The 14,987-nt window shown below is 45.7% G+C and overlaps 1 protein-coding gene across 4 annotated transcripts in view; it reads right to left on the reverse strand.

Annotated features, from left to right (window-relative positions):
• The window catches only part of samd11 (sterile alpha motif domain containing 11), a 57,930-nt gene that overhangs the window by 12,247 nt on the left and 30,696 nt on the right, over window positions 1-14,987 (reverse strand). For 3 of the 4 annotated variants that reach the window (XM_058083217.1, XM_058083214.1, XM_058083215.1), the window contains 3 exons: window positions 14,631-14,740; window positions 6,221-6,313; window positions 3,001-3,165 (listed from right to left, as the gene is read on the reverse strand). In XM_058083217.1, the coding sequence (XP_057939200.1) occupies window positions 3,001-3,165; window positions 6,221-6,313; window positions 14,631-14,740 (368 nt within the window). The remainder of the gene's footprint in view (window positions 1-3,000; window positions 3,166-6,220; window positions 6,314-14,630; window positions 14,741-14,987) is intronic. The other variant, XM_058083216.1, reaches the window with a different exon arrangement.

Here is a 14,987-nt window from a genome sequence, read left to right on the forward strand (position 1 = left end):
GTGTGTGTGTATAGGGGGAGATAAGAGAGGGATCAGTGGGAACCGGAGCACCGGAGTGCACACATAGTCTGCTGGGTACGTGCACAGTGAGGAGGTGACACAGTGGAAGAGTTGACCTCTGTAAGTTTCCTGTGGTCACGCTTCTCATCTCCCCACTCCGGGTATTATGATATTATTATTGTATATGACATTGCAGTGGTTTACTGTTGCATCATGGGGGCGTCCAAAGACAGAACACCAAATAATGCTCCAATCAAAGGCAAAAACCAAAGAAGACTGTATTGGGAATGGCTGCATAGATGTAGGTGCGAATCCCCGCAACAGTAAACTAAAAGCCAAGGAAAGCACCCAAGTGATGCAAATGACGGTCCAAAGTAAGACATTTGTCCTCTGTATGAGTTATTTTGGGAGGTCCCATTTTGGGAGCAACTGGGCTCATCCTGCTTATCCTCCTTTGGTGCCATCCTTGGGCCTAAATCCTTTCAGTTCAGCCCGGCTCCCCTCAGCACGAGAACGAAGCGCCACACCGATACGGCTTGGCCGGTCTGGCGGTGGCTTTGGTGGACTGGCAGGTAGGGACACAAAGACCTCCATCCGCTCAGCCCACGGACAGAAATACTGCATCCAGGCTTCGGCAGGACGAGTCTGTGGCACTGATAATTCTGACTGAGTACTTGGAGACATCCCAAGCCAGAGTCTTCTACTTCTCTGGTGTGATGATAAAGATGTGAGATGTATCGTTTCATGACGCACATCACAGTAAAGCCGAACAAAACAATGAGTAGCCATCCATTCCCCAACAGGCTTTTTATTTTGCCTCCCTCTCATGCTGCTTTCATCATTTGACCGAGGAGCGGAAAACCCTCTTGGCCATTTCGACAAGACCATCCCCCAACTCTCCACTCCTCCCGAGAAGCTGCCCATCAGTCCCAGAGAGAGCCTGCCTCCTGCCTCTCACAACACCTTGCACCGAACAAATCCACACACAAGCGCAGATGTCCACCTCACCCCTGCCTGCTTCACGCACACTTTCATTTTCTGCCGCCGACACTTGAAACACATGAAAGGATGCTCTGTGGGGACCAAGGCTAAAGAAAAAGTTGGTGGGGGGAGAGGGAGGTGTGCAGGGAAGATGATGGTGGGGGTCCAAGGCTGAGAAGGAGGGTGCTTCACAGAGGCCCCCAGTTGAGACCAGGTCAATGTCAAGGAGCTCATTCACGCTTATAGTCTCTTCTAGCGCTGTTGCGTCTGTTCCAACAGGTGATTAACGGTGGTGGAGTGCAGGTGTGGAATGGGAGGCTCACTTGCTGATTGAAAGGGGGTGGGAATGAGTGAGCAGGCTATAAGCGGGAGCAAGCATGAGTTGGCAGGGCCACGTGTCGGGAGGAGACGCCACCGGTAAGCTAAGCTCCATTTGTGGTGCCGCTGCTGCGTGTGTGCGACGTTTGTGTGCAGCATGGTATATTTCATGTTGGGTTCAAGGAATGCACGTAGCGTTGGATTGTGGATACTTCCTGTTTGTGGTGCTGCTTGTAGCTTCTGATTGGTTGCTTTCCTGTTCGCATTGCATGCTCGGTAATGTGGTCGTTTATTTGTCCTTGTTGGTGGATTTCTACGTATGTGCGGTGTTACTATATAAAACTACAGTACACAACAATACTTCACACTAATATTTGATGGGTTTATCTTGACTAGATTAACTCTCACTTATTTTACTTACAACTACTTATAACATTTTAAAAAAAGACTGCGGTTTATTGATGGATATTTATACAAATGCATACAATATATCTACATGTGTGTGTGTGATTTATATATATTTGTTTGTTTGTATTTGTGTGCTATGTACAGTGATATTGTGCAATGTTTTCAGTGTTGTCGTTACACCAATGTCACTTCATTTTCAGGTTTATAAACTGAAAATCATTTGTGGACAAATCTGTTGGTGAAGAAAAAATAAATAAAATAAAACAACTAAATAAATAAAAGTCTACATTGAGTTATAACAACGTGCCCTTTCAGTGGGAAGAAAATAAAGAACCAAACAAGCACAAAACAACAACTGTACCGCGTCCATAGGGGTCAGTTTCCAAGTACGCTTTGACTTTTTAAAAGAGACTTTTTACAATATTTTCCCATCGGAAATGGGGACACACGCATATTTCTGTACATCTTACAAAAGAAGTCAGTACGTTTCCACGTTTATTACAGTATATCATCTTGAGGATACTTTAGAAATGGAACCGATATACTTGAGGGTAGTCAGTTTAAAGCTTGCATGGCGGTATAGATTTGTGCTCCAAGTGTTTATATTTAGGAACTCATCAGACCTGCTCAGGCTGTGTGTGGTTCACTGTTTTGCTATAAAGGGCACCAAAAGAAGCCTTTTTCTGCCCCTGTGAGTCGTACAGTGGCTGTAGTGGGCTAAAAAGGCTCCCACAATGTTCTGCATTTTGCCTTTAACTCCTGTAAGAGCGGGGAAAAGTAATTCAAGCTTTATAGGCTGTGCCCTTTACATTTAGAGCCAGCAATTCAACATCATTGCTAATCAAATAAAAATAAAAGAAGCTCAAACGGATGATTTATGCCACAATGAAAAAGCTTGTAAAGACCAGGAAGGACGTAATGGTACATGTTCCACAAAAATGTAAGCTTGGCTAAACTCCATTTTCATGTTTTCAACTGAGTTGAAATCGGTAGACGTTATTAAAAAAAAAAGTGTAATGCACTGGAGGTTTTTTTTGGGGGGGGGGTGTGTTTAGGGACTTGGCAGGCAGCCAATAAGAGGAGACGATCGATGGCCGTGTTGATGCATGTCGCTGGTGGGTGTTGTTAATGACGAAGCGCCAGGATGGTCAGAAATCAATGTGAGTCACACCTTGACACAGGGTGGGCCACACCACAAATAGAAATGTCAGCCGGTCGCCATGGAACGTACTTCCCATCAAATACATGCTATGTTACACGTCACATGTAAAAATACCATATGGAAGGACTGACCATGGCCGGGCAGTCCCATGCTGCTGGTTAGCTGGTAGAGGCGCTGCTGCTGCTCCTCGTAGGAGCCGTGCTCGCTGAGTGCTGACATCATGCGCCTGTAATGCTCCTCGGGGCTCATGTGACTGTGGCTGCCACCCGCCTCCGCCTCTGGGCTCTGGGAGGTCTCTGAGGAGGACAGGAGGATCCGTGTGGTCAATGAGGACCAATGGCTATATAACTGTTTATTGCAACTGCTGTCTGCAAGGCCTTTAACTTGAAAAGATGTCGAATGAACCTGTACTACATGTTTGATTAAAGGGGACCCATGATGCTTTTACCCTTTTCTCACCTATAACTGTAGTTGGAATGTAGTGTTCTGGTGTTGAACCATTCTATAACTGTAGTTAGAATGTAGTATTCTGGTGTTAAACCATTCTATAACTGTAGTTAGAATGTAGTATTCTAGTGTTAAACCATTCTATAACTGTAGTTAGAATGTAGTATTCTGGTGTTAAACCATTCTATAACTGTAGTTAGAATGTAGTATTCTGGTGTTAAACCATTCTACAAATGTAGTTAGAATGTAGTATTCTGGTGTTAAACCATTCTATAAATGTAGTTGGAATGTAGTATTCTGGTGTTAAACCATTCTACAAATGTAGTTGGAATGTAGTATTCTGGTGTTAAACCATTCTACAAATGTAGTTGGAATGTAGTATTCTGGTGTTAAACCATTCTATAAATGTAGTTGGAATGTAGTATTCTGGTGTTAAACCATTCTATAACTGTAGTTGGAATGTAGTATTCTGGTATTAAACCATTCTATAACTCTAATTAGAATGTAGTATTCAGACCTAGTATAACTGTAGTTAGAATGTAGTATTGTCATGCCAAACGTTTCAAATCATAAGGCACATTTGGAAGAAGTTTGGGATGGCTCAAAACGCTCAGTTTCAGAGGGCGTGGTAAAACTACAGGTGTGTGATGTCACACATGGGTGGACTTATATGGGCGTGCACTGGAGGCCAGATATACGCTCCCTGCCCTCCCCCTAGCTGTTTCGTGAACACGGGCCACTATGCAGCTGGACTAGCCCACAAACTTGCTGAAGTTTGGCACCGTGGGCGAGGTAGTTGTCGACTTAAAACATCAAAAGATTGTAGCAGATTTGTTAAAAGTTGAAATGAAATAATTTGGAATGAAGTGGGGCGGGGGGCTGGATTCAAACACTTGGTGGGCCGGATAGTTTGCCCACCCTTGATCTCAGACTTACTTTATTGAGAAAATAATAGTTGAAGATGGGGAGATGATGGGGGGCAGGGGGAGGGGTGCACGGCTTTGTTCCATTACTCAGGCCTCTGGGGAGGAGGTTAGGATGACCCCAGGATGAAGATGAAGAAGTTGAAGAGGTTATTTTTATACCATGCACTTTCCAACTGAAACCTGAGCCTGGCCCTGAGCAGGAGAGCAGGAGAGCAGGAGAGCAGGAGAGCAGGAGAGCAGGAGAGCAGGAGTGGCACTAAGGAGGGGAGGTAGTGGTGGAAGGCGGGGAAGGGAGAAAGCATCCAAGCGAGCGAGCATCTCCAGCGCCAAAGCTTCCGCTAATCCTCCCAAGGTGCTCACGGCTCTGGTGTGTAAGTGTGTGTATGTGTGTGTGTGTGTGTGTGTGTGTGTGTGCAACTAGTCTGTACTTGTCAAAAGTTTTCTCACTCTGTAAACACAGCAGGGGGGCTGCCGACTTTGGTGCAGAAAGAACAACAGACATCATTTACACAGCGGCATCCAATCTCACCGCCACTACCTCCATCTGCTCTCCTCTCAGTCCATTTCTCCAGATTCATTACTCAATAATGGATATACTCTGTCTCCACACTGGGGGAACTCCAAACACACACACACACACATACAGGTGCAGTGTTTAGGTGTGGACAGCGGTCAGGGTGTACGCCGGGTCTGAAATGGCTCAGTATAGTTTCCTATTTTTTTCCCCACTAAACACTTAGAGGACATGGTCTTTACAAGTAAAACTTGTTCCTAACCTAAAAATCTTATTTTCGGCTAAGAGAACCTAAATGTAAATATGTTCCTTTTACAACGCTATAGCAAATATTTTGTAATTACGGTTAAGACAGACAAAACGTTACTTACTAGAAAGTTGAAACTTAAGTTCAAACCCGTCCACTAAAACAATAGCATGAATTAGCCTCTATCAGCCTCGTGAACCGCGTGTGGTCGGCTTATGACTGCAGCGTCCATATGCTAGCATCTATTACCAGCGTATTAGCCCCAGTTAGCCATCTGTTTGCTTTATTTCTTAGCAGTGTTTTAGCCTCTGTTAGCCCTGTCTCCGTTAGCCTCTTTTACTATAGTTTGTTTTTAAATGAAAAAGCAATATAAAAAAAACAAACGCTAATGGTCAAAGGCCAACACAAAGCAAATCTACATTTACGACCCCATCTGACCACATACCCAATCACTACTTTCATATTGGACCACCATGCTACTAGCAGTCTGGGGTATAGTATTCCATGTGGTACAGTGTACCATGGTGGTACCATGCTACTAGCAGTCTGGGGTATAGTATTCCATGTGGTACAGTGGGGCTGGCGGTACAGCGAGGTGCCCTTGCTGCCTGCTGCTGTATAATGCATCAGTCAGGAAGTCTGGAGGGAAAAGCCTGTTGGCGGATCCGGTCACCCAGTTTCACACCACAAAAGGGACGTATGAATAATAGAGGATGGAGACTGAATTGCTGAGCCAGAGAGGAAATTACGGCATCAAGGTAGCCCTGACAAACCTACTGTCGTGTTATGAGCTAATAATGAAGTATTTATATTCGGCCTGTCAAAGTTAACATGTTAATAACGCGTTAATGGGAGTCCTGGAAGCACTGGTGACTCTAGCCACAAGCGGGAACACATATTAAGCAGACGTAGACAAAGAAAAGGCTATTTTGATTGGTAAATTTGGCAGATGGCTCTTGTAGCAAGACCAAAGTTATTTGTATCTACTGTCACTCTGTTTGACTTATCACGGATTCCATGGCCTGCCAGAGACTGGAGCAGTGCAGGTATTGTTTTTATTGTCATATACAGTGCTACCTTGGCATAAGAGGGGCCCAAGTGACATTAAACACAGCTGCTGGCAGCTGTTGGTAGGTTAGTATTGCCACTTTGGCATGCGTCCTTCCTGTAAGATTCAGTTAAATGGAATGATGACATGAAAGAAAGCCAGGTCTTACCTTTGGGTGATACACTACGGGACTTCTTGCTGTCAGAGGGAGAGTCACTACTGCTGTTGGGAGAGAAGCTTCTCCTCTTGCCTAGAAGGTCATCTGGAAACATGCAAACAGAAGAGCAACCTGTGAAAAAGGTAGAGATCAGCGTTCTGCAGTGAAATGAATGTGGGTACGTGGGGAAAAGCAGAAGGACCAAAAAATGATGGGTGGAGGAACTAGTGAAGCAAGCCACAGGCTCCTGGAGATGTGCCGTTTCTGTCAGATGACATATCTGCTTGTCTCGCTCACTCTGTGTGTTTGACAACAGGAGTTGCTATCTCGCCAATGTCTCTTCCAACAAGCTGTCCTCGAGTCTTAGCGCCTGTCTTCCACTAGTCTTTCTCCTGTTTTCAAGATGTTGACATAAAAGCTTGAGAATCTGAGCTATCTCCAATCTAAACTTTTGTTTGGTTTTATCCAACCCATATTAAACCCCCCGTACCTCCTACTCTATTTCCTCCCATTAGCACACATACACACTTACTCTTCTTGTGTCCGATCACAGCATTCCCTCCTACTGCCTCCTCCTACTTTCTCAATTCCAGCCTCATCATCTCACCTCCACTCCCTAAAACACACCTCAATCAATTCGGGCCAAATCAGGAGGGAGGAGATGCAGAGCGTGACACAGGAACGGAAAAGACGTTTGTCATGTTTCTTCCCATTTTGGAGAAAGTAACATACCTTGGCTTTCTCTACAACTCTATCAGACCATCACAGCAGCAACTGCTTCCTCTGTTATGCCCATTTCTTGCGTTCTCGTCCCTTCTCAGCAAGTATTTTTGGCTTGGTTTTTCTCTCCTTCCGCACAGCAAAGGGCAGCTCTTGCTCAAGTTTTTATCATTTGTATATGAGAAACAGTCAGAAGAGTGTGGATTTATGTTTGAGTGTAAACTGGAAAGATGTATTGATTGGCTTTCCAACAGTTCCCAACTCTCTTTTGTTAGTTTTATATTTAACTGTGCTATTCCAGAGTACTTGGGTCCGCTTTTCCTCATCTGTTAGAAAAGCGTCTGAAATGGGAGGAGACGCTATTGGAAGAGAAACCACACTCTGTCTGTCTTTATCAATGATCTGCCTTTTTAAGGGTTTTGGTTAGCATGGAGGCCATCTTGGACATCTCTGTGTGGAGTTTGCATGTTCTCCACATGCATGCGTGGCTTTTTTCCGGGTACTCGGCTTTACCCCCCATTCCAAAAACATGTTAGCTTCAGTGGCCACTCCAAATTGTCCATAGGTATGAATGTGGGTCCAGGGTGTACCCGCCTCTCGCCTGAAGTCAGCTGGAATAGGCTCCAGCATACCCTAGTGACCCTAGTGACAATAAGCAGCATAGAAAATGGATGGATGTATTTTATTTCTTCCACTAGTCCCACCCCCTAATAAGGAGAGAACCCCTACTGACTCCAGCTAGCAAACATGCACATAGCATGCTTCCACCCACGCCCGGAGACGTTCATGATCAAACACACACACACATATTTGAGTTGTCTCTTCAGCTGACCTCACTGAAGACACTACGCCTCCTGAGCGGGTGCCCAAGGGCCAGAGATTTGAGGGCGGCAAGCTTTTAAAGCCAATTAAATGGGGCTTCTTAGAGCGCCGAAGCTGCCTTTAATGCCCAGCCCTCAGCTCTGCTAGCGTCGGTGCTATAGCCGTTTACTAACTACCAGTGGCTTACAGTCACATTTGCTTCCTTCTCGATCACATGCTTGATATGTGTGTTGTATTGTTAGCTGGGGGTGGTAATTTATTATATAGAAATGATTATTTGTGCTAGGACTTTAGTGATCTGGGCTGTGGAAGATAACACCACTGCATTGATCAACATTGCATATGTTGCACGTGTTGGTATGCCATGGTCTACTTTTTTGATTAAAGAACCACACGTAAAGAAAAAGGCTAAATAAAATGGCCTCCTCCATCCTTGTACTGTGGAACACTATTTACGCTGACACATCTATCATCATCTTCTATCTTCTATCATCAACACTCTACTACACAAATACCAGCCTGATTACTAATTGGGAGCTGAATGTACTTCACCAAAGCGTTTTGTAAATATAAAATAAGTTTAGTTTGAAACACACTTCTTTAAATAAAGTGTTGTGTTTTGCCACATTGACTTGTGGCTACGATGTCGCCAGCAGAAACAGCTGTCCGTTTAAATCTCATAAGAGGTCAAACCAATGATACATGTTGTCGCCTCAGCCCAGTTAACCTCCTTCATATCGGCAATTCATCCCACTGAGGAAGGAGACAGACGAGACCATAACAGCACATGAAGACGGAGGAAACAGTGGGACCTCAACCATTCTTTCATGTGACACCACCAACTTTAGTCCCTCCCCTCTCTCCTCTTTCCCCTCTCCTCTCCTCTCTCCTCTCCCCATCCCAGGCAGCGTGGTGACAGCTCAGACAGCCAGACTCCTTAATTCCTCTCGTACTCCGTTAATCTGTCATCTTTATCAGGCCAGCAAGGGGGAGGTGGGCGGAGGGGGCTGCGTGAGGAAAGGCGGGGTGACAGGCGGGGACAAGGGGTGGGCCGCCAGCCGCAGCCCCCCAATCAATCTCCACATTACAGCTGACAGAATGGTGCTAATAACTTATTGATCCCCCCCCCTCCATGCGCCGGGGCCTCCGCCGTCCCTGAAAGCCTGGCCATTGATTGGCTTACGGGCCGATACAGCTGGGGGGGGGGGTTAAGGGTGGAGGGAGCGGGGGATGCAGATGGGGGGAGGGGGGGGGTGTTCGTGATGAAGGAGGATGTGCCACTGCCAACACGCACACAAAGTCCACACGATCATACAGCTGGGAGCATTGCTCGTCTGTTTGTCCTGGTCTTTTATTCGGCAGGGACGGAGGAAATTAAGAGAAGAGGGAAGAGAAGTAAGGAGCTCAAGAAGAATTATGGGGTGCATGAGGACAAAAATGTGTTGCTAACTGCTAAAAGTCATCTGGTGGCTGTGCACAAATAGAAGTTTCCAGAAGCTGTAACTTAAGCTCATTGAGATCAGCGAAGCACGGTGATAAAAACTGATCGTTGCTGGGTAGACCTTGTTAACAGGTCTGTTGGAGCCAGATTCCATTATTCTCTGATTTTAAGTCAACCAACACTATTTATTCAACGGCTTGTTTCAAAAACACTAATCACCATCCATCCATCTAACCATCCATTCTACCATCATCCGTCCATCCATCCATCTAATGATCCATCCAACCATCCATTCATCCATCTAACCATCCATCCATCTAACGATCCATCCATCGAAACATCCATCCAACCATCCATCCATCCAGCCAACCATCATCCACCCATCCATCCAATGATCCATCCATCCAACCATCCAACCATCCATTCATCCATCCAACCATCATCCACCCATCCATCCATCTAATGATCCATCCATCCAACCATCCAACCATCCATTCATCCATCCAACCATCATCCACCCATCCATCCATCCATCTCATGATCCATCCAACCATCCATCATCCATCCAACCATCATCCATCCATCTAATTATCATCCAACCATCCATCTAACCATCATCCATCCACCCATCCATCTAATGATCCATCTATCCATCCATCCATCCAACCATCCATCTAACCATCCAACCATCTATCCATCCATCTATCTAATGATCCATCCAACCATCCATCCATCCAACCATCATCCACTCATCCATCCATCTATCTAATGATCCATCCATCCAACCATCTATCCATCCATCCAACCATCATCCACCCATCCATCCATCTCATGATCCATCCAACCATCCATCCAACCATCATCCATCCATCCATCCATCTAATTATCCATCCAACCATCCATCTAACCATCATCCATCCATTCATCCATCTAATGATCCATCCAACCATCCATCCAACCATCATCCATCCATCTAATGATCCATCCAACCATCCATCCATCCATCCATCCATCCAGAACAATGACTATTAATAGCACAATATTTACATGCTATTTACATTTTATTTGCTCCCCAAATAAGGATCCAAATCGTATGATGACATTTTTCATGTACTGACCAAAGCAAGCCATATTTTAAATATAGTTGCAACTTCATGAGGGGTGTTTTAAAGTACTTATCATCCAAACCTTCACCTTCTTTCCTACTCTACGGCAACAGATATCCTGGAGTGTTTGCTTTGTTTCAAATTGTTTTTCTATGCTAATCACGTTATAAGCTGCGAATAATTTAAAAGCAGCTTGCACTCTCAATCAGACGTGGAAAAATAAAAGCCTTTTTCGAACATGCTGGGCTGCAGATTCACAAGCAAGTAAACATCTAAAAAAAACAGGCACTTAAAACCACACCAGGGGAGGTGCACTCCTATAAACACACACACTCTCAAGCCCCAAACTGCTGCCCCCACCACCACCACACACACCAACAAGTTGTAACTGCCTGTGGGAGTCTGGGCGGAGGGAGAGGAGGTGGTGGAGGTCCAAAAACACCTTATCTGCCTTTTTGAGTCTCCGACCACAGAGCCACAGTTTACAGTCTCCACAGGCCGCCAGACTCTCAGCATCGGCGCCCCTTCTCCTCCTAAACCACCCCCCACCCCCCACCGCCTCTCTCTCTGAATAGCCGGCGGCTGGGGAGCGAGAGAGGAATGAGGGAGGGACAAAAAGGAGAGAGATGGAGGGAGAGCAGCCCTCCTGTCTGTCCCTCAGATTTAATTAACGGCCTACTCACAGAGACGACCCCCTTTCCCCCCCGCCCCCCCCACACACACACAGACACAAACACGCCGTCGGCCACCATAACTGCCGCCAGCCCTCGCTTGACGCCATCACCACACTCATTCATCTCACTTCCCCCGTCTCGCTAATTCTGACTGTTTCTTCCATCACCGCATAACTGTTGCAAGCGTTCGCCTTCGTTATTTTCTCTACATTTACTGTACTTCCTGTTTATTGTTTACTTCCTGTTTATTTTTGATTCTCTTTACTTCTCAAGACTTTTAGAGGAGTTAAAGGGGACCTAGTATGCTCATTTTCCACCCTTTGTATTGAGTTGTGGTCTCCTATAGAGCAGCTACACACAATAACCCGCACAGAAAACACAGAAAACTAGATCTTCCAGAATCTGCACCTATTCCAGCTGTATTTCCTTGGATTTGTGCTTCCTGCCAAAATGGTCTGTTTTCATTTATTCCACACACGGCCCGCCTTCGGGCACGCCCAGTCTGTTGTTATTGGTCGCACACCCAAAGTGCAAACACTTTTTAATATACACTTTCTACTATAGTGGGTATAGGAGTTGGTAATAAATGAATAAAGACTATGGAGAGCGAATAGAAAAGTGTTTAGGAGCTACTGGTAGCTCATGGTCTACAGGCTGCAGAACCCTGATTTGCCGTGTGTGGACTCACAGAGTAGGAAACCGTGCCTGCCCGAGGAGGAGAACACTTTGTCGGACACACTTTGTTAGAGGCAGCGCCGGTGCCATGGAGCTCAGAAGCCAGACGTGAGGGCGCCGTGTTTACTAACAGCAAAGCAAACAATCTTGGCACATCGTCGGTAGTGGAAATGTGGCCATTACACGTTTTTTGCCGGACTACCGTGTTCCAGACTGATGAGCACTGTGGTTCTCTCCAAAGTCGTGGATGCACAGTGTGAAATGTGTGAAATGTGGTTGACAGATGAAAATATTTGCTCCAATAACTTCTTGCCTCGTAAACGGAGAAGCAGCTTGGGGGAGGGCAGACTTTATCGCACCTACAGTCACGCCCATACGGAACCCCCCCCTGTGACATCACAAAGGAACAGTTTTACCACGCCTTCTGAAACTGAGCGTTTTGAGCCATCCCAAACTTCTTTCAGGGCTCAGGGCTACGTGAAACAAACCTGAATATCTGGAACTTTGGTCAGAATACAGCAGAATACAACATTCCAACTACACTTATAGGTCAGAAAGGTGGAAACACAAAGACCCAGATACAATATGATGCTCCTCCAAGTCAAATAGTCCCTCCACCCTGGCCGCCCCACACACCCCCACCTACATGTGTATTTGGACGTCAATCCTAACTTGTTTTGATTTTGCGTGGGCACACATCCATGTAACTAGCCTCCGTGTGTGTAATTGTGTGCTTGTGAATGTGTGTGCTTCTAATTTCACTGGCAGACAGAATTAGAGCCACTGATCGGATTGGACTTGTTTACAGACACGGAGCGAGGCGCTCAGGCAGCCTGTTAAATCGCGCTTTAATGCTCAAGCGGACAGATTTTCAGGTTCTGGACCCCCTCTGGTGAAGGCAAACTGTAGTCAGCCCCTCTTCCGTCAGTAGCCCGCCCCCACGCCCCCACGCACCTTCATCCCTTCATGTCCTCTTTCATTAGGCTCTGATTTGTGCATCACGTTCAGTACCTGATTAAGGCAGCATTAGGCAAGGAAATCGATTCCAAAATGGGAGGTAAGACGCTACTCCGGCTGGCTTTTGAGCCCTCTAATAGCCGCCACTTTGTACCCACAATGCCTTGCTATCACATGTACCGTATGGGCAATTAATCCTGCAGACAAAGAGATGAGTAAACAGAGAGAGAAGGTATGGAGGTGTTGTGTCTGAGCTGATTTGCCACTTGCTGTGCTAACAGCTTATGGGATGAGAAAAGACAGGGTCATACCAGGGCCAACTGTGGGGCAAACTTAGTGCCTGTCCGCACGGGAACGTTTTCAGGGCAAAAGAGTCAAATATTTTAGCGTTTCAGCCCTTCATCCACAGAGCGATAGTTCTGGGTGGCCTGAAACTGTGTTAAACGTTACAATCTGATAACGGTGCCCATTTTGCCCATCAGCCACAAACTTATGGAGACGTCACCACACACGTCTTTCTCTTTTCTGCGTGTGGGAGCTAACAATGCACATACCGGGACTCGCTTATTTGGACCAAGCCCTAAAGAAAACCTCAAAAAAAAGCCAACATAATATTATAATATTTACTGACCTGTATAGAAAACTAGCTGTAGTGACATTGTCATGGTAGCAGCTAACACGAAGAACTATATTTCTGGCGTAGTTGTGCAGCGCCTCATGCCGCTACGGAGCGCTGTTGTCAATGTGATAAAACAATGTTCAAACAACGCCATGGGACACCAACCCGGAATGACGAGGGAACAAGGACATGCATATTAACTACCACTAGACAACCAAATGATCTGAAAAGTATTAGCTCATATTCCACATTTTGTACAAGTATACTGTTGGGATACCATGTGCTATGTCCACCATGCCTGGTCCAGCTGATCCGGGTATCTTTACCAATTTATTTTGGGTTGGGGAAAAAGCTGGTAATATAAATAAATAAATATAAATGTGCCGTCAGAATCCCTGCTTGTGTTTGCACATTCATTCATTCATTTTCTATCGCTTATCCTCACGGGGGTGCTGGAGCCTATCCCAGCTGTCTTCGGGCGTACACCCTGGACTGGTGGCCAGCCAATCACAGGGCACATATAGACAAACAACCATTCACACTCACATTCATTCCTATGGACAATGTTTTTGGAATGTGGGAGAAAACCGGAGTACCCGGAGAAAACCCACGCATGCATGGGGAGAACATGCAAACTCCACACAGATGGCCGAGGGTGGGTGTGCACATATTCTTGACAATTAACATTTATTTTATTGTGATAGTACTGCACCCTAATCTAAACATATAGTTTATAGAAACGTGATTTCAATATGAATCCTAACAATTAGCTGTGGATTGCAATATGGAAAGCTGTAGGATTAACACGTTTTTTACGGTCGAGTGAACCAGGCCATCAGTTGTGCAATAGCAGTTTGTGCTGCACACCTAACCATGAATGGAAAACGATGTGTTGTCTTATTTCTAATTGGCCCACACATATGTCATTGTTACCACAATACGGTCCAGTACAGCCCGATAATAGCTGATTAGGGGGACCGTTACTTGGCCATATGTCTTTAAAGGCTGCACAATATCCTCACACAGACTACTTGACAAATAGCTGTGATTAAATGCTGTCTGTGTTCCGTCTGTGAGCTGCAACAAAAGCTCTCAGCTTATAGCACACCATGGTTCCTCGGTTCCTCTGCTCACTGGACTTATAGCAAACAAAGCTATTTATTCAGAGGTCATTTAAAACTGGGGTTTTAACGCAACAACAAATCCTGGAGTGATGCACAGGATGGAGGAAGACCATTATGTAACAGACAGGAGATCAACCTTCAGGAGAGGAACAATAGGCTTACAGTAGTTAAAAATGCACAAATGAGTCAAATAAAAGTATGAAGAAATGCTCACATATGCACACACACACACACACACGTAGTACGTGTATATCCAATATATGCAGCACCCGTGGAGGTCCTACCTGTGTGTCCTGTACTGGTATTGTGGTCGGAAGCGGACTGACCCTCGGGCATGCCAGGCTGTCTGCTGTGGTGCAGGCTGGAGATGATTGTCGAGAGGTCACTGTCATGACTAACAAACACACACACACACACACAAGAGAGAGAGAGAGGAGAAATAAAGTATTAGAGACCTCCAAACAAACATACTGTACATCCCAACATGTGGAAAACTCCTGTCCCACCCTACTTACATTCAGACCGTACCACTATCCCCCAATGCAGACTCGGCAGCTGCAAGTGTCGGTGTTGTTGTCAGCCAGATCTCAGCTCTGAAGTGTGTAATACAGTCTGACAGAGGACTGCATCCAGCACTTCTG

This window comes from Doryrhamphus excisus, chromosome 10, assembly GCF_030265055.1.
Source record: "Doryrhamphus excisus isolate RoL2022-K1 chromosome 10, RoL_Dexc_1.0, whole genome shotgun sequence".
Classification (NCBI taxonomy): domain Eukaryota; kingdom Metazoa; phylum Chordata; class Actinopteri; order Syngnathiformes; family Syngnathidae; genus Doryrhamphus; species Doryrhamphus excisus.